The sequence below is a fragment of the Bufo bufo genome, chromosome 2 (assembly GCF_905171765.1).
Source record: "Bufo bufo chromosome 2, aBufBuf1.1, whole genome shotgun sequence".
Classification (NCBI taxonomy): domain Eukaryota; kingdom Metazoa; phylum Chordata; class Amphibia; order Anura; family Bufonidae; genus Bufo; species Bufo bufo.
In genome coordinates, this window is record NC_053390.1 from 78,927,580 (window position 1) to 78,954,090 (window position 26,511).

General features: G+C 43.7%; 1 protein-coding gene across 2 annotated transcripts in view; it reads right to left on the minus strand.

Annotated features, from left to right (window-relative positions):
• The window catches only part of PLPP1 (phospholipid phosphatase 1), a 96,425-nt gene that overhangs the window by 908 nt on the left and 69,006 nt on the right, over nt 1–26,511 (minus strand). For both annotated transcript variants that reach the window (XM_040421256.1, XM_040421258.1), the window contains exons 3-5: nt 24,780–25,060; nt 5,881–5,938; nt 2,597–2,773 (exon numbers count right to left, since the gene is read on the minus strand). In XM_040421256.1, the coding sequence (XP_040277190.1) occupies nt 2,597–2,773; nt 5,881–5,938; nt 24,780–25,060 (516 nt within the window). The remainder of the gene's footprint in view (nt 1–2,596; nt 2,774–5,880; nt 5,939–24,779; nt 25,061–26,511) is intronic.

Consider the following 26,511-nt stretch of genomic DNA (forward strand, 5'->3'; position numbering starts at 1 on the left):
CAAGCGAGTATTCTGCGTGATGCGAACGCATTGCGCCCACACAGAATCCGGACCCATTCATTTCAATGGGGCTGTACACATGTGCGTTGGTTTTCACGCATCACTTGTGCGTTGTGTGAAAATCGCAGCATGTTCTATATTCTGCGATTTTCACGCAACGCTGGCCTCAGAAGTGCATGAAAATGCGTTTTCACAGATGGTTGCTAAGAGATGTTGTTTGTATACATTCAGTTTTTTTGTCACGTGCGTGCAAAAGGCATAGCCCCCGCGCGATAAAAACTAAACGCGATCGCAGGCAAAACTGAATGACTTTGCCTGCCTACTAAATCGCACATTTTTCACTGAATGTATTCGCAACGCATCCAGACACGCTCGTCTGCAAGGGGCCTTAAGGGCGCATTCACACGACCCTATAAATGGATCCGCATCCGTTCCGCAATTTTGCGGAATGTGTGCAGACCCATTCATTTCAATGGGGCCGCAAAAGATGCAGACAGCACACAGTGTGCTGTCCGCATTCCGTTCCGCGGCCCCACAAAAAATAGACCATGTCTTATTCTTGAGGGCAACCGCAGACAAAAATCGGCACTCTATTTAGCGCCAACCATGTGCCGTCCGCAAATTGTAGAATTCACACTGCCGGTACCTGTGTTTTGCAGATCGCAAAATGCTTACGGTAGCGTGAATGCACCCTTAATATGAAATAGGGCGGGGTCCGACTCATCAACCCCACTGATCAGCTGTTTAGTAAGCAATGAAATGGATGAACAGGCATTGCTCTGTACTTTTTGTAGTCACTTAAATAGGACTGGGCTCCAATACCAGACAGGTGCTACTGAAAGTACTTATAGCTGTGTCTGCCTGGTAAACAGTGAGGTGGATGATCGGCGATGGTGTGAAGAGTTGGATCCACCAATCTGTAGGTTTTCTTTTTATTACTGATGACCTATCCTCTGCCTAGGTCATCAGTATCTGATTGGTAGGGGGTCTGACATCTGGGATGCCCACCAATTAGCTGTTAGAGAAGGCACCAGAGCTCACAGTAGCACCACAGCCTTCTCACAGCTTTCCCTAGGCCAAGTGACATCCTGTTCATTGGTCACATGGCCTAGGCACAGCTCAGCTATATTTTAAGTGAATGGAACATACCAAGCACCGTGTACGGCACAGGGCTTAGTGAGCTTATCTATCGGGATCCGGGGTGTTGGACCCCCACCAGATACTGATGACCTATCCAGAAGTCATCAGTGAAAAAAAAAAAAAAAACTGATGGAAAACCCCTTTATGGATAGAGTGATCAGTGACGAGCGTGATCAGTGCAGAAAACACACACTGTGTGGGAGCGTGACTTCCCAGGATCACACAGCATTAGGGTCCATTCACACGTCCGTAATTTGGGTCCACATTCGTTCCGCAATTTGCGGACCCATTCCCTTTCAATAGGGCTGGAACGGATGCAAATCCACATTTCCTGGAAAAAATAGAACATGTCCGCAATTGCGGAACAGAAAAGGCATTTTCTATTAGTGTCTGATGTGCGGATCGCACATTGCAGGTGTCTGTGTTTTGTGGATCCGCAAAACACTTACGCACGTGTGAATGGACCCTTATGCGGTCTGCGTATTTCAGTAGGTTGGGCAGAGCAACACAGCATTATAAATCATTATAATGCCAGTGAGGTCCAGAGAAAAGAGCAGTGTTCATAACAGAATTATGCTCCCACACAGTGCCTGGGATAATAAACAGATCCTTGGATTTTTTTTGCAGTGTTTTTTTTTTTTGTTTTTTTTTTTCATTTATTTTGATGGGATCAGAAAGGAGGGGCATATTCCTTAAATCTGGACAAGTCTTTACAATATAAATACTGTGGGTGGGTAAAGATATCTGTATTGGCAACCGCTAATGAAGAATGGTCATCGCAGCCAGGGACCCCCGTTTCAGATTCTGGGTGCAACAACTTTGCTTTGTCCTTTTTGTCCATTGTGTATCCACATTAGGTTGGAATCTGGTTCTTGAGGGTAAGATCCAGTCTTTGCTGATTAAAGGGTTATTACCCTCTGGCCATTCATGGCATATCCTGCAAAGGTGCGATTCCCACCTCTGGGACCTTCTGCTATCTTGAACAGGGCTCTGTCCCAAGCCGCTGTGCATGTGCAGCTCTCTATTCACGTTTCTGTAAGTCCACTTGTGACCGTTTTTCATAGCATAAAAAAAAATAATTGACAGGGGGCTTTGATCTGTCCTTGAATTTAATCAGAAAGCAGACATCTGTATTGCTGAAAGAAGAATTAGCCTTTTATGCTCAGTTACAAAGGGTCATTATACCATTTTTTATTACATAAACCCTTATCAAAAATGTAACGGATGATGTACCAGACACACAATGGGGTGTCCGATGGTTCTGAGATGGCGTGGGCGGTTTCTCGGAGGTTTCTTTTGGCACACAAGTAAAACCAAACCCCAACTTGTAAAGTATGGTAACTATGCCCAAAATAGATGACAGTATGGATTCTATATACATTACCGAATTAATAAATACATCAAGGAAATGAAATAAACACAAGAGTCTCCAGCAGAATCTGGACGGTTTACTTACAATAAGTACAGCAACAATGGCTCCTTGGATGAGTCCAATTAGCACATCGCTCCAGTGATGCTTATAGTCCGAGACCCTGGACAGACCAACATAGATGGACACAGCGATGAGAGCGAACTGAACGGTCGGCCGCAACAGTCTGGCCCAATAGCCTCTCATCCGGGACTGAAGATACAGCTGGGGGGGGATACAGAGGAAACAGTTACTGGAATATCATGGCTTACATATGTATCCTGTCAGATGAAGACCAGCGTATAATGAGAATGCTATTTGCATAGACGGGGGACACTTAGTTATTAAACCACAAGTCAGGAAATAGAGTGGCTACTGGATGTATCACGTTGGGTGCGTTAACACGACCCAGTCCTGATTTTGTCTTCCAAAACTGCATAAGGAAACCTGACCGTGTGGCCGTGCCCTTATTAGAACAATGGTTTATCAGCAGCCAGCATCACACCTGTATGCTACTTTCTTAGGCCACATTCACACATACGTGGATTTTCACAGACCACAGTCCATGAAAACCCGTCCTGCAGGAGCGCACGGCTTCATTGGTTGCTATGACTCTGCGCGCTTCTTGCCGCTGTACAGTAATACTCGTATAGATCATATGAGTGTTACTGTAATTTCATCTAATAAATCTTCTAATTTAAATTAAATGTGGTTAGGCTCCTCTATTTATGTTTTTAAGAAATCATGCAGCAGATTTTTTTTCTTTGAGTGACTTGTGCCAGTGCTCAGGATAATATACAATAATGCAGAGTTTTCTTGAGTTTCAATCCTGCCATGATGAAAGTGCTGAAACCTATCTTTAGTAAAACGATACAAGAATCCTGTGGTGTGTGGTCGCATCCTGCAGACGCTGCTGAATAAAGGCTTAGCATTTAATAGGCACTGTCTGCATAATATCGGAACAAATAGCCAAACGCAGGATATTTGTGATTGTTGTATATCCAGTTCATCTGCGACAGCAGAGAACCCCAAATTCACACAGGGGAATAAGAAAACTATGGTGGGGTCCTTGGGCGGTAGAGCCGTTCTCGCTGTACCTCTACCTGACATGAAGGCGAAAAAACTCAAAATCGGAATAGTATATATTTAATACATACCGCTACTCTTCAAGGATAGATTGTGTAGGTATCAAATATATGCTTGATTGTAGTACATATGATTAGGGATGAGTGAATTTCATATTTTGAAGTTCGTGTTGTGGTATTTACTGAATTGCATTACGGATTCCGTTACCACAGACCAGAACGCAATTCCATAGACGTCATAATAGAAGTTTATGGCCTGCATAACGGATTTTTACGGTATGAAATTCGCTCATCCCTACATATGATGCATTTCAGGACTGTACTGGTCCCTTCATCAGATATAGTAATGTTGATAAATCTTTTAAAAAGGACCGGTAGGGTCCTGAAATGCATCATATGTACAACAAAAAAAAGCATACAGTATATTAAATACCTACACACCAGGTATTGGTGCTGCCTTCAAGGATAGCTTCCGCAGTCCCTAATTTTTTAATCGCTGACCTGTTGCCTACCCCTTCCAGTCCTAACACATGGATAGTGTCTGAGGACAGCGACCTGAAGCCTTACAGACTGTTGCAAATTTGAAAACTTGCCTGACTAGGACGTTAAAAAGAAAATTTAATAAATCTTTAATATATGTTGCAATTAAAATTGGAGTCACGACCTCATTTATAACTCATTATACCTCTCCGCATTGTCTGGGGGTATACCCTGCCTGAAAAATTCTGAGTTAATCTAGTAAGCTTGAGAAAGGAAGCACAAACGCTTGTGTATAGCTCGAGTATCCCTCATATACCCTATAGAAGATGGGGTTACACAATAGCAGCCATGTACCCATAACAATCAACATTGTGTTAAGTTATGGTAGTCACAATGTTGCTGTAGCACATACATTCCAATCACCGTCCCAGTATGGAATCAGTAAGTAGTATTGCTACACTTAACTGCCTTTTTAAGAAATCGCTAGAGGGACCAGCTGGTCTTGACCAGGACCTTAGTTTGCATGGTCTAAAGCAGGCATGCTCAACCTGCGGCCCTCCAGCTGTTGTAAAACTACAACTCCCACAATGCCATGTTGTAGGCTGATAGCTGTAGGCTGCTCAGGCATGCTGGTAGTTGTAGTTTTGCAACAGCTGGAGGGCCGACGGTTGAGCATGCCTGGCAAAGGAATGACCTACTATCCTCTCAGACACTATTCCTGGTATGCTCGTCCCCTAGCCTGTTTCTAGGTCTAACTCCCACTCAACGAGTTTCTGTGCAAGAGTAACTTTGCACGTCATCAGGAGCAGGTATTATCACAGAGTATCGACAGCTATTTAACAATCGCACATAGTGGTGTGCTCCTCTTTCTTGACAATTTTAATTTTTTTTATCTACTTTGTCACAGACGGACATACAAACCGTTAATGCACCAAAACAATAACTCATATCCTAGTAGTCAGGGCACTACATACCTTAGTTCTGATATTAGGGCATTGCAGGAAATGTTTTGCCCATGGACTTACACAGGTCATGATCAGGCACTTTAAGGCTCCTTTCACACGAGCGAGTTTTCCACGCGGGTGCAATGCGTGACATGAACACATAGCACCCGCACTGAATCCTGACCCATTAATTTCAATGGGTCTGTGTACATGAGCGGTTTTTTTTTCCCCACACATCATAGAAGACCTATCCTCATTCAGCAGGACCTGCGCTGACGTCACCACGTGGTGAGCGCGATGACGTCAGCGCAGGTCCTGAAAGAAGACTTTAACGGCTACGCGATTAAGTGGATGAGGTGAGTCATTTTTTTTAATTATTTTTTTTTAACCCTCAATGGACATTTTACTTAGCATTCTGTATTAAGAATGCTATTATTCTCCATTATAACCATGTTATAATGGAAAATAATAAAATCTACAGAACACCGATCCCAAGCCCGAACTTCTGTGAAGAAGTTCGGGTCTGGGTACCAACATTCGTTTTTTTTTTTAAACGCTTTGCACTCACGTGGAAAAAACTGAACAATGCAATCGCAGACAATTTGCATGCAAACCCGCCCGCAACACATCCGGACTGAATCCGGCACGCTCCTCTGCAAGGGGCCTAAGGGTGGGTGGGAGTCGGGCCCTTGCTCCATTTTAGTGGTGCAGACATACAATCGTATTCCAGCAGCAGGGCACCCATCACAGGCTCGTATAGCCCCATTTCACCACAGATGTACATAAAGCAGACATGTGATAAGTAACCTCAAAAAATACTTACTGCCAGAAAGAGCATGCAGTACATGGAGAAAGAGGAATGGCCCGAATAGAAGGACAACCTAAAAAGACAAAGGATATTAATTCATTATAATACAAATCAAAAACGTTTGAAGAATGGAAAAGCTGGAGGATAAGGCCTGAGATGGTAAGGCTGATGGTCATCCAGCTTTCCTAGAAACCAGCTCTACTGAGAATGGATGAAAGGCATTTTAACCAGTTGCCTGACCCTTGGAGATTGACTTAGTCATCTCAAGCCAAGGATGGAAATTTATCTATCCTCCATGCTTTACATAGTAACTCAGTACTTTATCTCTCTGCAAGCGTGCCGAGTGTTATCATCTAGACATAAGCACCCGACGTAACCAAATCCACTATAAAAGCAGGTTATCGCTCTGTGACCAGACATGAGAACTCCTCAGAAGATCCTTCAGGATAATATATATTGATTTGTGCCTAGTAACACTGCAGCCTGAATGCATCTGAAAGCTATTCCTGTTGAAGAAGCAGAATCATCCACTTGTAAGTTATTGATCACATTATATCTACGGGAAACCCTCGTGAGAGGACAGGAAATTGTTACTCATACAAGTAATGATAGCCGTGGTTCCTGGGAAAGATCAGACAAATTAAGCCACCACCCGCTGCTATCCTCTAGAAAGAATTATCAGTACATCTAAAGGCCTCTCGCACATGGCTGTAGTGCTCCCGTGGCCGTATTGCGAGCCGCATACAGTGGTTCTGCAATACACGGGGCACCGGCCGTGTGTGGACCCATTCACTAGAATGGGTCCGCAAATCCGGAGATGTGGTGCGGAACGGAAGCACGGAATGGAACCCCATGGAAGCACTACGGAGTGCTTCAGTTGCGCCAAAAAATAGAACTTGTTCTATCTTTTTGCAGAACGGACGGATCGTGGACCCCATTCAAGTGAATTGGTCCGCGATCCACATGCGGGTGCCCATGCTTTGCAGACCGCAATTAGCGGTCCGCAGCCCTAATGTTCGTGGGCAAGAGGCCTAAATTGTTCTATTTAGTGTCCTTGGGTTCAGCTTTCATAGAAACAGATATTAGGGAAGAAATAGTTGAATATTGAAGACTGGTTGTTAAGAAGTAGAAAAAAAAAGCGCCTGCTCCACCAGCCAAAGAAATGGCGCCGCTCTTGGCCATAGGATGTGTCTGGTACTGCAGCTCTGGCTTATTTATTTGAATGGGGATGATGCTGCAGTACTGCACATAGCTCATGGGCAAGAGTGGTACAAAAGAAGGAAGGCGCTTTGTGAACTTTGACATACAGTATATTCTGGACATATACATATAGCACAGGCAGGGTAAATCTATATGGGAAGAAATTTTTGGCACAACAAAATCGACAGCAAAATTACATGCCTCAAATAAAAACAGGTGAAACCAGTGGTGGAAATAAAGAGCATTAGGCTAGTTTCACACTAGCGTTAACAATCTCCGGCAGAGAACAGCCTGCCTGATGTTACCGCAATGCCCGCCGGCCCCACTGATCTGGCATATATGCACGCAACAGTTTTTGTCTGGCCGAATCCCTGCATGTTTGCCGGTTCCCATGATAGTCTATAGGGCCGGCGGGCAAGGCGGTAACACCCAGAGTGCTTCAGCAGGCTGGTCTCTGGCGGGGACCTCTAACCTATTGATGCGGCAATGAAGATTTCTTAGCAAGCAGATCAGCAGTGTATCCATCCCATGTGGACATACCCATAAAGTCAGGAGCTCCTGAATCATGAAATGAACGCTATTAAATAACTATAGGGATGTAGTACAGCTGAAATTGTCATTTAAAATCAATGATTTTCCTGCAGTCCTATGTAAAGCCAAAACGTATTACCGTTGTGTTTAACTGAATACTCAGCTCTCCTACATCTGTATCAAAGCATACAACGTCAATATGGGCTTTACTGCACCCTTGTCCACCTTTATGCCCATATGTTTTCTCAAAAGGTCAGTATGGTTTCTGCCTGTGAGAATCCAACTCACAGCTCTATTATTTCTTCTAGCATGACATGTCATAGCAGCTGCTGTCAAGCTCCCAGGCCATGCCAATGTGCTGACTGCTACCCTCCTGGCATTAGCTCACCTCACCTACTGGCACCAGTTGTTGTGTAAAAATACATTGAACTCTCACACATAAAAAAATACCAATTAAGGACAAAAAAAAGTAAGATACAAAATGTCCCGTCCCCCCCCACCCCACCCTACCCCACAGAAATAAAATAAAAACTCTTTCCCATTACTGCCAAAACTAGAGTCATTATAATATTACCATGACGAGCGCTATAAACATTATATGTGTGACTGCGGAGGACCTGTCAGCACTCGACATAAGTATTTGCTTAAACTAACAATTCTGTTCCTCTGTTATTCCTCTGTACTAGTTATTGACACTGGGTTGTTGCCATTCAGCATGTGTCTGTTCAGTGTGATAGTGTCAGACTTGATAGGAATGTGACCCATTGACAAGGCAAATGGTAATAGTTGTAAATTAATTCCCACATTTTCATTAGGAATAACAGAGGAGCAGCACAAAGCAGATGTCCCAGAACAATAATTTTTGGGATACTAATCTTTACTGAAACAGATGGAGTGATGATAGATCTTCAATGTAATTCAGAGATGGAAAAAAAAAAATGCAAAATTTGACGTGTCCTCATGAACATTTTACAACAGGGGTAAGTTGTAACTGGCGGATGCTAAAACATGGCCGTCGGAATGAGGCCTTAGGAGCCTGTGCTCAGGTTGGCTAGGAACTTTTTAACAACTAGAAATGGTGACTACTCCTTCTGTACATTGAAGTAGGCACAAGTTAATTTTCCCACATAATCCCCTCATGAATACAGTCCGTAAAGGAGAAGAGATTGAGCTGCCTTAAGGTAAAAGGAAAGGAAAAGCTGCTGATCTGACTTATCTCCGCCGATCACTCACTGAATGCAGCATTTACAGCTTCAGCCGATGACCAACACAACTACATTCCTCCCGCCTCCGGAAAAACAAAAACTCCCTAGTTCTCGACTAAGGGCTCATGCAGGCGGCTGTTGTGTGAATTGGGGACCGCAATTTGCAGTCCCCAATGCAAGGGCAACATCCCTGTTGTTTCCAGAGACCGATGCAGACCCATTCAACTTGAATTTGCTCTTTTTTTTGGTGCTGCAGACGGATCCCGGACCCATTCTATTTTTTCGCGGTGCAGAGGCAAAAGTAAATGGGTCTGCATCTGTGATGTAGTGCACAAATGGCCAGGGCCCATATATTGCGGACCCGGCCAGGGAAAAGCCATCTGCATATGACTTATGGGCTCATGCACACGGCAGTTGGTTGGCTGTTCCCATATTGCGGCCCGCAAACAGTGGGTCCGCAATATGTAGGCACCGGCCGTGTGCACCCCGCATTCACTTGAATGGATCCTCAATCCGGAAGGTCAGTGCGGAATGGAGGCATGGAAGCACTACGGAGTGCTTCTGTGGGGATTCTCTCAGTGCCTCCAAAAAACAGGTTTTATTTTTTGCGGTGCCGATGGATCACGGACCCATTCAATGGGTCTGGAACAGTCTGTGGAATCCGCACGGATGTTACGCGTGCATTGGGAACCACAAATTGCAGTGCACAGAAAGGCCGTGTGCATGAGCCCTTAGGCTCAGTTCACACTTCAGTTAATTGGTCAGTTATTTCCACCAGTTATTTTGAGCCAAAACCAGTAGTGAAGCCTACGCTGAGATGAGGTATAATGGAAAGATTTGCACCTGTTCTGTTGTTTAGAGCCACACAATAACTGATCAAATAAGTGAAGTGTGAACTTGGCCTAACTGATCAAGCAGCACTGCTTTGATCCTCCTCCATCCTGCAGCAATGACACTCCCCTATACAGCAAGAGACCACTGCAGCCAATCACCAACCTCAGCAGTATACAGCAAGAAACCACAGTGGCCAATGATTGGCTGCAGTGGTCACATGCATGTCATTACTGTGGTCTTCAGGGTCCACCTGCCACATGATTTGAGAAGATCCCACAGAATGAATACCTGTGGTAAGTCCTGATGCATTGACACTAATTATATCACCTGCTCAATACTAATAAAATACTGAAAACTTGACCAGCAGGTGAGTCCTGAGGCCCCGAGTTGAGGGACATTTATGTAAACAAAGCCCCACAGGGAGGATTGGAACAGAAAGGGGTTTAACATCTTCCTCCCCTTTTGCCTTTTTTTTTTTTTTTTTTTAAACTTGGACAACCTTTTTAAGGCCTCATGTGCAGACCAGATTATCTGTCCCTCAGTACAATGGTACATCATAGTAGTGTTCCTCTCCAAAAGCAGTTCTTAAAGGGGAGGTGGGGATAGCGTCGTAACATGGAATTTGATGGGGCATGGCACACTTTTCTGTCAGACTTTTATAAATTGGAACCATGGAGGCTTTATCAAAACTGGCTTAGTTGCCCATAGCAACCAATCAGATTCCACCTCTAATTTTCCAAAGGAGCTCTGAAAAATGAAAGGTGGAATCTGATTGGTTGCTTTGAGCAACTAAACCAGTTCTACTTTACACCAGTTTTGATAAATCTCCCCCATAGTGTTAACAGGCATGCTGTAAGCACCAAGTCCACCAGAAGGCGGCCCATTAATGACTCGTCTCTGCTAAACTGCGGCAATAAAACAGTCAGCATTTCTTCTGCCAAGATACCCCATATTGTCTCCAGTCTTGGAAGCTCTTCTAAAAGAAAATTCCTTTATGCGTTGCAGTGGAGAACAGAACATTTTGACACAAGACTATTATCAGAAAAAAAAAATAAGGAAACCAAAATATCAAAATGTATTGGACTAAGACAAAGGAAGTCTAGTTCTCCGCATACATATTATGTTCTTTTTCGTACAGAGAATGTCTGGTGACACTTCAAGGAACCACAGGATAGAAAGGCAACTGGATACCAAAACCACTGCAGACATGTAAGACTACAAGACGAAACTAAAAGAATAGGACACAAAATACATATTCAATGGAGAGATTAGTGTTCTTCAGATTCTGCATTAAAGGGATTGCGCCACAATCCTATCCACAAGATTGGGCATGATGGTCTCGATCAGTAGTTGTCTAGAACCCTACTGATTACGGTAACAGGCATCCTGTGTCTTCCCGCATAGTGGTGGTCCATAAAGTGCATCTGTATAGGACCACTGGATATTGCCAAGCACTGTACGCAGCTTTATAGAAATGCATGAAGCCAGCAGCACACACAATTCAGTGCAACTGCTGGGACCCCAGTGATCATGAGAATCAATCATCCTCGATCCTGTTGATGGGGGTCAAGTTTAAAACTTAGCATAACCCCTCAATCAGGCCTGTTCCCAGAATCAGAGAGTTTAGTATGCACAGCTGCCTCCTAATATAGTATTCTTTCAAGAGTCAGAGAAGCATTTTCCAGATACTTTCTTCAATCATCTGTATAACATCTGTATAACTCCAGTCCCCACCTACCGGTCACGATTTGAGAAGATCCCACAGAATGAATACCTGTGGTAAGTCCTAATGCATGGACACGAATTATATCACCTGTTCAATACTAAGGGAATCCTGACCGGTAGGTGGGTCCTGAGGACAGGAGTTTAGGAACACTGTCCTAGATTTCATGAATGCTAATCAGGAGGGGGTGTCAGGCGACTTCCAATGACATGGAATCCCACAATTCCCGGTTTGTAACTTTAAACACCACTACAACGACATTTTGTTGTAAGTGGTGTTTCTACGTCGCCCCTTGCCACTTTCCGAAAAAGCGGGGCAAGCAGGCCCTCCACATTTATATTCATTCATGCTGCCGTAGATTTCGGTCTGAGGCCCGGCCTGCAGGAGGACATGCCAAATCTGTGATAAGGCCTCTGCCTCATTATAGATTGGCACATCACCTGGCTGTGCAGGGGAAACTTTTTACGATTACATTTTGAAGATCCTTGAAACAGTCCCCTAAAATGTTCCCTGATGATCTGCTATTAAATTATATGTTTAACTAGAACATACAAGAAGTGGCTTCTGTATAAATGTATGGGCGGGGGGGGGGGGGGGGGGGGGGGGGGGGGGGGAGCAATCTCAAAGCCAAAAGCTGACGTGATGCTCAGCAATTACACACGTGATCGCTCATAAACCCCTCCAGCAAAGTATTGTGTAAATAGAGATTAACAAGAAAAAAAAACCAGAGGCTATTATAATCCATATCATAAGATTTTGTGAGACTGACATTGCAACGCTTAAAGGGGTTGTTCGGGTTCACAGCTGAACCCGGACATATCCCCATCTTCACCTCTCAGGCCCCCCGATATGAGCATCGGAGCATTTCATGCTCCAATGCGCTTCTTTGCCCTGCGCTGAATCCGGGCTCTCCATAGGGACTGCTAGGCGGAGGCTTCAGTCCAGCAGTGAACCCAGTGATGTCACCGGCACTAATGGGCGGGCTTTAGCACTGCCCTAATCTGTAAAACGTCTAGGCCAGCGCTAAAGCCCGCCCATCAGACCCGGTGACATCACTGGGAACATTACTGGGTGGAAGCCCCAGCCTAGCAGTGTGCCATTGTAAACAAAAAAGCCCTTGCCCTTAAACGCTCCGATGCTCATATCAGGAGGGTCTGAGGGGTGAAGATGGGGATATGTCCGGGTTCAGCGCTGAACCCCTTTAAAGAAGTACAATTAAGATCACATTAATCTGTGGGGTAGTTTTAGTTTAAATTAAACCCAGTGAAAATATTTCCCATGTCAGTGGATGGGAACTTTAGTAGCGCATTTTAAATCTGTACCGATTTTTAATTTGGAGCACTCTCTAAGGCCACCTGCACACATTGCAGAATACTTTTTTTTTTCCGTGTTGATTTCTGTGTGGAAAAACTACAACATAGTACAGTAACGGCAAAGTGATTAAGCAAATCTCACGTACACTTTACGTATTTCTCAGATCAGCAAATGGCATTGATCATGTAGATAAAGTTAATACAAGGCACTTACTAATTTACTATTTGTCCATACTGCATCCTCTGCTGGATAGATTAATTTTTCCATCACATTATACACTGCTGATTTCCAGGGGTTATGTCCGCCGCTGCAGTACAGATCCCACGGTCCCGCGCCACCAGAGAGGCAGATGCTTTTTTCTATAGTGTGCAAGCACGACCACCGCTGCTAGCCTGCAGGGTGGTCATAACCCCTGGATACGAGCTGTGTATAATGCGATGGAAAAATGAATCCAGCCAGCAAAGGAGGCAATATGGACAATCACAATACATTAGTAAGTGCCTTGTATTAACTTGCAAAATGTCATTTACTGAAGTGAGACATAATAGCTTGGCACAGCCCCTTTAAGTATTACACAGTGCCCATTCATATTGATAGTTTGTTTGTGTAATAAGGTAAAGTGAGAGATGTTCTTTGTAGTCTAGAAATGAGAATCCTGAACAGAGGACCCTATTAACCCAGAGATGTCTAACAGGGTCTATGAAAACATCAGGAAGGAACATTTGTGCAAATGCCCATTCATGATAGGGGTCCATGTAAATGTGTCAGCTGATCTTCTCATTTATGCAGCACGAAAAAAAGAAAAGAAACTGTACGGGGACAAACAATCGTAGCAACGATCATTCATTATTGTACAGCAGTAATGTAAATGCAGCTGAGGGAGCAATAATGAGTAATAAATGTTAATTCCTGATAAGTGCCCCGATCATCTGCCCGTGCCTTTACTACACTTACAATTCTTCTAATAACACCATGGGCGGACATCTCCTGTATGTTATTCCACCCGAAGCTCAAAGTTCAGCAGGTGGTAAATACATTTATTACAGTTTCTGCAAAATATTAGCCATGGGCGATAGGAATCGAGTGCAAATCAATAATCATTTACCAATTGACTGTTTAAGTGATCACACTGCCAAGAACGATGAACTGAGAATATAATAGTGTAAGGCTACTTTCACACTTGTGTTGGTAATTTCGGTATTGAGATCCAGCAGAGGATCTCAATATTGGAATTAAACGGATTTTTTTTTAAACGGATTTTGCACATCAGGATGCAGTTGTGTGAAATCAAAACGGGTCAGTCACTGAATATATTGAAAGTGAATGGGTGACGAATCCGGTTTTTAGGCTCTTGTAAGTCACCATTGACTTACATTGTTTTCAGCGCCGGATCGATTTTGTGTCCGGTCACAAAACAGAACGCTGCCGGAACAGACTTCCTGAACGAATCTCTATCCATTCAGAATGCATGAGGACTAAAAAAGGAAACGTTTTTTTTTCCGGTATAGAGATCCGTGTTGCATCAGTGTTTTACGGATGATTAGGAAGAGATGCTTTGAAAATTATTTTTTATCCGTTGCGGACAACTACACCAGTCTGCATGACCATTTACCTTCAGTACACCGGCTGGCCTGCACTGAAAAGATTACTATTAAAAACATCTTGGCAGAATATAGACATAGGGCTTCGGGCTACACAAAGCACTTTCTCAGTTGTCCCACTGATAAGACAGCATTGTAAGCCAAGATATGCCCTTAAAAATAAAAAAAACTGCCTTGTTTTTCTCAAGGACTGGGCTGAAGCCTTCACTTTAAGAAACTAACTTCTGATACAGAAACATAAGCCAAACATATGGAAAGTATCAGAAAGGAAAAATTACTTCTTTTTAGATTCAAAAACATTCATATTTATCTGGTGACTGATGTTCTATAGACAGGGCTGAGTAACCTCTCATCCTTTTAGTAATAAATTCAAAAGACAAACTCAAAAAAAATGCAAAAAAAATAAAATAAAATTCATTCCAGTTGTATTCACTAGGGATGTCGAAATGCCATAAACAAACACGTTCCATCAAAGGAAGATCACGATTACTCATAGCGCCGTCAGTCATGGTACTGCCAGCAGTCCGTTCCAGAATTTCATGTGCCAAGACTGGAATAAAAATCTAAGGTGCAACGGCATCAAGAGAAAAAAAGTATTCACAAGCTTCTGGGTGTATGACTACTTGTATGACCAGATGTACCTCTGTTTTAGCCTAGGGCATGACCTGATTTTTGGACAGATTTTTCTGTTTGGAGCCCAACTGTGAAACGTAGCACCTCTAACGTTTAGCTCATGTTCTAAAATCATTCTTTTTTCAAAAAACAACTATTCAGAAGTTCAGTAAAGTTCCTTTAAGGCGGGGTTCACATCAACTTTCATTTCTCCGTTCTTCTGATCCGTCAAAAAATCAATCGGATCCTGTATTTTAAGCCACCGTTATGCTTAGTGAGCTCAGCATGAGCATAACTGATGCTTAAAATACAGGATCCGTTTTTTTGCTTATTTTTCTGTCCTTCTGATGGATCAGAAGAACGGAAATCTAAATGTTGATGTGAACCTGGCCTTCGTTGGCATCTGATAATCCAGACAGCACATAATGGACTAGAGCCAGGCATCAGCAACCTCCGGCGCTTCAGATTTTCTGAAACTACAACTCCCAGAATCGTCCTTTCACTTCTATCGAAGTTAGAAGAATAGTCAAGAAAATGTGCATGCTGGGTGTTGTAGTTTCACAGCAGCTGGAGTGCCGCAGGTTGCTGATCCCTGCACTAGCGCACAGCAAGGTAAAATATTAACTGGAAAAATAGACAGTTCTGTATACCGGCTTCACCGATGAATGTCACAGTGACTATGATCAAACAAGTGCAAGCAAAACTCAGCTTCCACGAATAGGCTGATGCAATGGTCACAGAGTGCAGAAGAGTCTTGATCTCTGTAGTGATTGAGGAAATTCTCAGGACCGTAAAAATTTATAGCACATTCATCAGTAATTGTCCTGCCAAAATAAAGATGTGGGAGCAGTAATAAGAAGTGATCCGTCTGTGAGTCAATTGCATTTAAAGGGTCATAGTCAGGGTTGCCAACCAGATTTATTTTCTTTTTTCTGGACAACTTATCCCAAAATCTAATATTTTTTATGGGAAAAATGGAAAACCATAATGAATGATAAAGATTATAAGTAATTCATTTCTATAGCTCAATATACTGATAAGATCCCATCACTAGCATTTACTGTAAGCTGTAAAATGATGAGAATTTCCACCAAAATAATCCTATCAACTACCATCAGCCTCAAAAAGAAAAATCATGGACACAGGAAAAAAAAAAATCAACTATTTTTATGGACTGTCCATTAAATTTCTGGACGGTTGGCAACCCTGCACATAGTCTCTAGCAGGGAACAAATCTATTTCCCTAATGATTCATACTGAAAAGTCCATTGGCTTCCTAAATTGGTCTATGTCTTCATTAGTAATGAAGACATAGACCAATTTAGGAAGCCAATGGACTTTTCAGTATTTTTTTTGTACCAAGACTCCAGCACCCACAAATCTGGCACATGCATGACCGGGTCTTTTCATTTGCAGATTTATCAGGAGGTAATATCAGTTAGAACCAGGATTACCACCAATGCCCAGAATGAGTAGGAGTAGGTATGAAGGGGGGTCATTTATCAAGATGAAATACACCTAAATTTTCCCCACTTACGCCAGGTCTAAATAAGTGGGTGTGGCGAGGGCGGGAAAGGGGACGGGAAAAAGGTCTAAATGTAAGACAGCTCGGAAGTGGCAGAGGATCTGTCAAAGTTATAAAGAGGCTGGCGCCTCTTCATAACTTCGGCGATTCTTCGCCAGCTATAAGGCTTTATTAAGACCGCATATCTAAAACGCCGGGCTTAATAAATGACCACCGAAATATATACTGAATGTACTCCATCAAGAAATGAATGTACTCCATCAAGATACATACAGGGCCTCCAGAACAACAACAAAAGCCAGAGCATCCAAATCTCCATCAAGATAACCTTCCAACATGTCACTAAATGCAGTCAAAATAAATCTCCTTTTAACGCTATAATGATCCAATAGAGTGAAAGGCTGGTATTCCTACAAACGTCAGCAAAAAAAAAAAATCAACTAAAAAAAACCCACACAAAACGTTAGATAATAAAACCCTAGAATGAATATCTCCTGTAAACCATTTCCAAAATACAGTATATTCAGCTTGAAATATTTGAAGGCTTTCACCTTCATGATAAAGCAAATATTTCTATATACTTTCTGTATTTCCCACTTAATACACAGATAAAGAACGAAAAAATTACAACTGACACAGGAAAGATGTCCTTGACGTTTAAAAAAAGTAAGTTATGTGACCCTCGATTCATCAGTTCCCCCAACACAGCGAAGGATTATGTCGGGAAAAGTTTATACGTCTGTGGTCAGTTACCATGGTGAGTTGGCACCGTGGCCTAGGTATGCCAAAATAGCAGACAACGTGTCCTTTATGAATCCATTTTTTTTCTTGTTATAATACACCTTTTTGGCCATAAAATTATTAGACTTTTTACAAATACTTCAGTCTGTTTGGACATCTAGGACACATTTGGTCACTTGTCCTGTGCAACATTTGGTTGAAAAACAACAAACCAGCTTTAGCTGGCTGTATACCAGGGAATTTTTTTTCCATAATGGCAGATTTTAACCGGTTCATGCTGTTGGCTTGGTCACATTTCTTGACATGACGCCTTAAGAAAACTGAAAAACTTTAACTGCCAAGCTGGATATTTTCCAGTTATTGCACCAATCATTGGCAATAGTAGTTATGGTTTCATCTAAACGATAGATATGCACCCTATCAATAAAAGCCCTGTCACGAATCAAGACATAGGGCGATCATTGATTTATCACTTAAGTTATTGTGTTCTCCAAAGTGATGACCTTCACAGGCAAACTGTGAACTATAAGCGGTTCAGAAAAAAAGCCATTGCAAGCCTCTTCTGTCTTGTGTATGGTCAACTTTAGAGTAGTGGTGCAAAGCCTATAGATTTTGAGGCCTGCAGGCATCATTAAGGGGTAAATTTCTTTCCCTCACTAAAAGACTTCCAGGGTCTTCTAGAAGAACAGCTAAATAAGCTTTCTCCATTTAGAAGACTCAGCAGCAGACCACCCCAAGATCTAAGTGTTACGAGATCAATTTTTATTTCTGGTTGCCTTAGGGCTCTTTCACACCTGCGTTATTGTCTTCCGGCATAGAGTTCCGTCGTCGGGGCTCTATGCCGGAAGAATCCTGATCAGGATTATCCTAATGCATTCTGAATGGAGAGTAATCCGTTCAGGATGCATCAGGATGTCTTCAGTTCCGGTACGGAACGTTTGTTGGCCGGAGAAAATACCGCAGCATGCTGCGCTTTTTGCTCCGGCCAAAAATCCGGAACACTTGCCGCAAGGCCGGATCCGGAATTAATGCCCATTGGAAGGCATTGATCCGGATCCGGCCTTAAGCTAAACGTCGTTTCGGCGCATTGCCGGAGCCGACATTTAGCTTTTTCAGAGTGGTTACCATGGCTGCCGGGACGCTAAAGTCCTGACAGCCATGGTAAGTGTAGCGGGGAGCGGGGGAGCAGTGTACTTACCGTCCGTGCGGCTCCCCGGGCGCTCCAGAGTGACGTCAGGGCGCCCCAAGCGCATGGATCACGTGATCGCATGGATCACGTCATCCATGCGCATGGGGCGCTCTGACGTCATTCTGGAGCGCCCCGGGAGCCGCACGGACTGTAAGTATACCGCTCCCCCGCTCCCCGCTCCTACTATGGCAACCAGGACTTTAATAGCGTCCTGGGTGCCATAGTAACACTGAAAGCATTTGGAAGACGGTTCCGTCTTCAAATGCTTTCAGTACACTTGCGTTTTTCCGGATCCGGAGTGTAATTCCGGCAAGTGGAGTACACGCCGGATCCGGACAACGCAAGTGTGAAAGAGGCCTTAGGGAACATTTTACCAGACTGACTACATTTAATGATTCAGACTAAGTCATTGGAGGTTTATTGAAGCTTCAAGGCAAATTCATTCCTGTGCAATGTCCATAACAATCCTGTGATCTACACATTTGCTTAGACCGCATTATTAGTTATGGCTTCCTGAAAGAAAACGTTTATGAACCAGTCTGCAGTTTCAAAAAGGTTGAAATAGGGATGTAAACAGTAAACCAGGGACATATCCATTGACCTCTACATCATCAGGTCAAGAAAATCTAAAAACTCTAATATTGTAATCACTTACATAGACCATCATTACATTTATACACAGAAAGTTTCATTCCATTCCAAAAACTCGTTCTTGGTGCATTTTCGTAAATTATAACAAAATCTGTGCTTCTGGAGATCAAGTAAGCAATGTCTATAGCACAAATTATCCCCAAGTGTTTTATTTCCAGTAGGAAACCATAAATTGTAAACCCTGTCCAGGAGAACAAGTTTCAATTACTCATTTCTAGGTTTAAAGTTAATTACAAAAATGTCCAGTCTGTCTACCTTGTTCATTCACTTCAGGTTTGTGAACATATCAAAATGAAGTCTTGGAAAAAAGGTGTAGAGCTAAGTATCTCCAATGAAAGAATCTAAAAAAGTTAAGCCCCACCCCAGCAGATCTCTATCTGAAGTAAGCCAAGTTTTTACAAGACTGATTCAGGAACTTGCAGAAAATCTGACAACCTGACTAACAGGTGTTTGCCTTTTTGTCTCATTTCTAGGGTCAGTTTCCCCTCTAAAGGTTAATTTTGGAAATCATTTGATCTATGGGGATGAGAGATGTAATAAACCCAGAGTAGTGGGATTAGAGCAGTGCTTCTCAATTATTTTCTGTCATGCCCCCCCCCCCCTAGGAAGAAGAAAACATTTCGAGCCCCCCGCACGACTGTAAATAGTATCATTTGTCTATAAAATTGTTATAAGTACTCCTCTGCATAACACTGTATCCTTATTAACGTATAAGAGAATAAAAAAAGAAAGAAATGTGGATCGGACACACACTTATGGGGGGATCTGTGGATGACGGACACTTATGGGGGGGATCTGTGGATGACGGACACTTATGGGGGGGGGATCTGTGGATGGCACTGTTACAGGGGAATCTGTGGCTGGCACTGTTATATATGTGCCATCCACAGACCCCCCACCCCATAACAGTGCCATCCACAGTGCCCCCCCCAGCCCATAACAGTGCCATCCACAGACTCCCACCCCTTAACTGTGCCATCCACAGATTCCGTGTGCCCGCCGCCGCCGTTTAAAGTTATTAAACATGCCCCCCTCACTCCTAATAGTACCGTATATCCGAATTTCTTCTGTATAATCCCGGCAGGCGGGCCGGGCGGCCGGCGCGTCCCTCAGTGACGTCACTTGTCTGCGCCGCCTGCTTCATTCATAAAGCAGGCGGCGCAGGCACGTGACATCACTGAGGGACGCGCCTGCCGGCATTATACAGAACAAATTCGGATATACGGTACTATTAGGAGTGAGGGGGGCATGTTTAATAACTTTTAATTCAATAATACATTTTATATTAGTATACCGGAGGGAGCGGTGGGGCGGGGCTATAGTAAAGTGACCGCACCGCCCCACCGCTATTGCCGGCCCCCAGCTCCTCCTCCCAGTCCCTCGCCTGGCCCCCGCTCCGTACATCGCGTCCAGCGCCTGCGCCGGCCTCTGATCAGACGGGAGATGAGCGCTTCCACAATGGAAGCGCTCATCTCCCTGCCGCATATTACACTGCGAGCTGTCGGCCGCCCGGCGCCCCTGTTGCTATGGCGCCCTGTGCGGCCGCACAGCCCGCACACCCCAAAGGCCGGCCCTGAACGAGCCCCCCTTTACGGAGCCTGGCGCCCCCCCTGGGGGGCGCGCCCCACTATTTGAGAAGCACTGGATTAGAGCAACGTCCCTCTTTTGCATCAGATGCGTGTAACAAGGGATTTTTTTAACTCTGGAAAACAGATGTTATTTTTCAGTCTAGCTTTCCATCAGCACCATACTTGGCCACATAAATTTAAACTGATCGAGTTGCCAGATGATGCAGATAACAGGAATCTGTCAAACTGCCCAGCTTCAAATAATAACAGAAATCCTATGATGTGACTAGCAGGCGTCCAAATACACATGGGAGCTATCTGTTATCTTTGTAAAAAAAAGTTTAAGATGTGAGGCAGGGAGTAAAAAACATTAGAGACTAGTAAACTTTTTATTGTGCAATAGTGTGCAATGCTTACTAAATCTATCCGCCATCTCCCATACCTTGTCCTAAACATGGATGAGGTGAATAGAAAAGGGCCATACAAACAAATACATGTGCAAGTACATGAAGGATTGCCCCGACATACTGGGGTTGTTACTACTACAGGCTGGCACTTCCTTATCTCAGCAGTTCTCTTTTCAGCTTTGCTGTTTAGACTGGGTAAGAGTCCCCAGATTTCTCTCATTTGCTCCGTAGGCAGCTCCCCTGCCACTTCCCACTACTCCATCTCTTCCTTAACTGTCATTCATGGTGGCTGCCATACAACACACACACCCTGCTGTCACTGTCTTTACAGACAATACAGGGAGGTTGTGTGCCTCTCCAATATGGCCGCCCCTAAGGATGTTTAAAATATAAAAAGTGACTACAAAAAAATAAATCAATAAATTCTCATATATAATTATTTATCATGAAATGCAATGAAATACAGGATAACTCCCCTTTAAATCAGCAGAATAAGTATACTGTCACTTGCATAGGTGTAATAAAAATGTCCATAGACAAAGGCTATTAAAGGAGTAATCCAGGTTCAGCAACCAAAAAAAAAAAATGCGTATTTATTGTGTGAAGATTTTTTTTATCCACTGGAAGTAAACAATACAGGTTACTACTGAATGACAGCAAGCAGAGAACTTGAAAACCTTGGGATATTGATACATAAAGTATGGTATGAACTGTATAACATTTCCTAGTATGAATAAGATTATTTTTGCAGAAATAATACCCCATTAAAGGGTACCTATCATTTCAACAAACGTCTGATATGTCAGAACTTTTGATAGGTGGGGGTCTGGGTGCTGAGAACAGACCCCACTCATCACTAAAACAAAGAGGTCGAAGTCCGTAGCCGAGTGTTGTGCCCCTGCATTTCTATGCAATCCTGTGAGCAGGTCCATATGAATCTGTAGGCCACTCCAAGCCGGACATATTAGGACTATATTAAAATTATACCGTATTTTTCACTTTATAAGACGCACTTTTTCCCCCAAAAGTAGGGGGGAAATGTCAGTGCGTCATATAAAGCGAATACTAGTGAGCGATTCCATTATGGAAGTGCTCACTAGTATGCATTAGGTGCCGGGAGCGGGGAAGTAGGGCTGCAAGCGCTTCCGATACTCACCCTCCCTGGTCTTCTTGCTAGGGCCCGCGCTCCACTGTCCTGACCCCATACAGCGTCAGGACGTAGTGCACACACTATGACCTGGCGCTGCACACAGTCAGATGACAGTGCAGCGCTGGCCGGAGAAGATAGGGGAGCACGAGAGGTAAGGAAGTTTTTTATTTTAGTCTGATGGGGGTCTGAAAGAAAAGGGCTGATCTGAGGTCTGATGGGGGTCTAAAAGAAAAGTGCTGATCTGAGGTCTGATTGGGGTCTCAAAGAAAAGGGCTGATCTGAGGTCTGATGGGGGTCTAAAAAAAGGGCTGATCTGAGGTCTGATGGGGTTCTGACATGGAGGGCTGATATGGGGGTCTGATGTGATGTCCTGATATTTATGGGGGTCTGATCGGAGGATCTGATATGAGGTCTGATGAAAAAAAAATATATTCTTATTTTCCTCCTCTAAAATCTGGGGTGTGTCTTATCATCGGGTGCATCTTATAAAGCGAAAAATACGGTAGGTACCCTTTAATACAAGGATATCTATAAAGGGGGGGGGGGGGATGATGTAGTAGGCATTAGGTGTTCCAAACACTAGGATAGCGGTCCTTTTAAAACCTTTCTATAATACCCATTTTTTGATGTGGCCAAGCTTTGAATATACAGTAATAGGATTACAGCACGTTTTTCTTGCTGGTGCGATCTAGCTAAGCTGACAATCCTCCAGACAAGCTAGGTAGAAGCTTATGAGCAGGGTTTCTGAAGCGCTTCACCGCAAGCTTTGTATATAAAAAAGCTATAATGTCATATTCAGCACACAGCGCTCATGTTACATTTAATTATAGTAACAGGCGCAGCTCCCCAATATTCATGAAAGCCAGCGACGTGACCTGCCAAGAACCAGCACAGTGATATCTGATATGGTGGAAGCAGCTGACAGTCACTGTTAGCGTACAAGCATTAAATGCACACCTTATGGCAGTACACACGACACTGCACCATCAGTGCATTTTTACTACACGTCTGCTAAACCACAAGTGAAGTGCAGTGTGGAGCACTAGCGGTCATACAGACAGAACCTGTACGGCGGCACTGATGCTGATCCATGTGCTTGAGGCCTAATAATGACTAGAAGCACAGCTACGGTTCCGTTGGATCTGGCCATGCACTTTGCCGACAACCCGTTCGTCCGTCCTCCCCCCCTCCCCCCCATAAACATGCATGATCGGATCACACTTGTATGCTGTAGTTATAGACATCTCAGGCAGTGGCTTTACTCCTGTGGGTAGAAAGGATCAAGTATGCTTAACTCCAACATGCCTGATCCTTCTGTAACCTGGCGGCAGACCTTGAATGTGTACCACTAATGTATGTAGTTTGAACTCACAACACGCACTCGGCTGGGATCCATTTTTAAAAAATCTGCAAAACATGGCCGTGTGCGTAAGCCCTAAATATAATTGTGCCCAATTTGATAAAAAAAAAAAAAGGTGAAGATGATTTTAAAAACTCGACAGGATTCTGTTCTGTGTGCTGTATGATGTACAGTGAATGTCTGCCATGTCGCCATGGTTTATGAATCAGTGTGTATTACAGACAGTGCTCTACATAAGATCGCAATAGGTTTGAGCAGCGTCCCTGATATAATGAGCAGAGATTCACTATGTGTGAAGGACAGAATCCAGACTCTTCACCTTTTTAATGTATGTTATTAAGAAAAGCATACTTACCTGCTCTCTGACACTCGGTTCCTGTCATTAGGAGCCACGTGGGACACTGGGCAAATCAGATTAAGCTCCAGTATCCCATGCTGGTGTTAGGAGGTATATTTAAATAGGCTACTACTGTTGCCAGTGATAGGTACAGGTGAGGGTCAGAAATCCAGAATTCCACTTCGAGTCAACAGTGGCTAGTAGGGTAGAAGAACCAGACTTTGGACTTCTGATTTGGCCTCTAACTCATACTCCTGGTATTGACCTCGGTTTGGTATTGACTCGTTTGGTCGGACTATACCCTCTGGTTTTGATTACGTATCGTTACTGGTTTGGCGCCTGTCCTTTGTATTGGTTCTCGTCATTCCTTCTGGTTCTGTCTGTCTTCCTTTTTTTCCACGTGCACTTAGCAAAGTAGGGACCGTCGTCCAGTTGGGAGCTACCATTTAGGGCGGATTGTCCAAGTAGGTAGAGACTGGGATTTGGGTGGAGACTAGGGGGTGCACCATTCCCTACCTACGTGACACTCTTGCTGTGCCAGCACTGCTTTTTGAAAAGCATCTGTAACCACTTCTTGTAATGCCCTACATGCAGCTCCCAGTTTGGGTTAATTGCAGCCGCACCTGAATGGTTAGCTTTGCAGTGGAGACAGACTAGAGGTACAGGTAGAGATGTAGACTGTAATCCAGGGATGGCCAACTTGCGTCTCTCCAGCTGTTGCAAAACTACAACTCCCAGCATGCCCAGTCTGCCTACAGCAGGGCTTGGTGGGAGTTGTAGTTTTACAACAGCTGGAGAGCCGCAGGTTGGCCAGCCCTGCTGTAATCTAACACTTTGCTAGAAAAGCAGGTGAAGCAATACACATCTGACATGAGTTCCTGGTTACCAGTTGTGTAACGGTCTGTGTCACCAGATGAAAGTTCCTATATTATACCAGTAATATCATACACGAATGACTGTACTCACCTCGCCTCACTGGACTTCACAGCATCTCCTTGACAAACAAAGTTCTCAATGTATCCGGCAGTGCAGTTGATCTTGGTCCAGTCTGGTTTACAGACATCCAGAAAGTGAGGCCTCAGGCGCCCGATAGTGTACTTGGCGATATCTGTCAGCGACTGGCTTACTGCAGCTCCAAAGATGAACGTGCCAATGGCTTTGTAGATAGTGGCTACATAGTGATTGCGGATGAAGCCATTAGACTGCAAGCAGTTATAAAACACAGACAGGGCTTCCCCTAAAATGATCTGCAGGAAAGAAAAAGACGCAGGTTAACACAACGTTCAGCGACTTCATTGAAAATAACCTGAATGTCATAGTTCTATGGATGCCAGTTTGGTACATGATTTTTTAAATACACATTTTAACACTGAGGTTTTATAAATGACAAGGCTGAAAAGGACAAAAATATATATATAATCTAATGAGCTTATGTGAGTGCTGGCAGACTGCATGAGACAAATCCAGAAAACATGGGGGAAAAAATAAAGCTTTAACAGAAAATACTGAAAAATTATTTTAATATGGCAGCAGTTGGGTCTGATAGATGCCAGATCATTTGTGAAGGCAATGGTACGGTCACTGGATGTAACAGTTGTGCATTTTGCCTGCCACTGTCTGATCAGTGGTGTACTCTCCTGTATGTTCTATAGCAGGGATCAGCAACCTCCAGCACTCCAGCTGTTCAGAAACTACAACTCCCAGAATGCTCCATTCACTTCTAAGGCTGGGTTCACACTTGGGCGCATTTTATATGTTTTTTTATGCACGTTTTTTGCAATAGTAAACGCGCGTTTGACGCGCGTTTGTGTGATTGACTGCAGTGTCCTATGGCCACAAACGCGCGTCAAAACGCCCCAAAGAAGCTCAAGAACTTGTTTGAGCGTAGGGCGTTTTTCAGCGCGTTCAAACGCGCTGTAAAACGCTCAAGTGAGAACCAGGGCCATAGGGAAGCATTGGTTTTCATGTGTTGAGCGTTTTACAGCGCGTTTAAACGCGCTGTAAAACGCTCAAGTGTGAACCCAGCCTGAGGGAGTTAGAAGAACAGGCGAGCATGTTTGCATGCTGGGAGTTGTAGTTTCACAGCAGCTGGAGTGCCGAAGGTTGCTGATCCCTCTTTTATAGTGTTGACTTTTAATTTTTTTTAAAAATCTTTATTTATATTGCACCAACATATTCCATTACATTTTCCCATTCAGATGGATACATGTATAACTAAAATCATAGTAACAAACCATGGTAGTGGAGTGAGTGTCTTACTGACCACAGCTCACAATCTATCCATCCATTAATAACAATACAGAGACCGTGCCCTAATAAAGTATATACACCACAATTTGTAACCAAGTAGATCTCACCACCCTGACACGTTACAGCAGTAGATTTCTCTAAGGTTGCCTACGCCTGTCTCAGACTATAACACGGACCCACAGCGCCAAGCAACCCTATAACAAAATAGGACAATCCTACTGTGATCCTGACTCTTCTGCCTAAGACATCCCCGCTTAGCAATCCTATTTTCACTTTGAATTAGGGCTCATGCACGCAATCGTGGTCAGATGTGGACCCATTCACTTCAATGGGGCCGCAAAAGATGCGGACAGCACACCACGTGCTGTGCGCATCCGTATGTCCGTTCTGCCGCACCTGGAAAAAAACAGAACATGTCTTATTCTTGTCTGGATTATGGACAAGGATA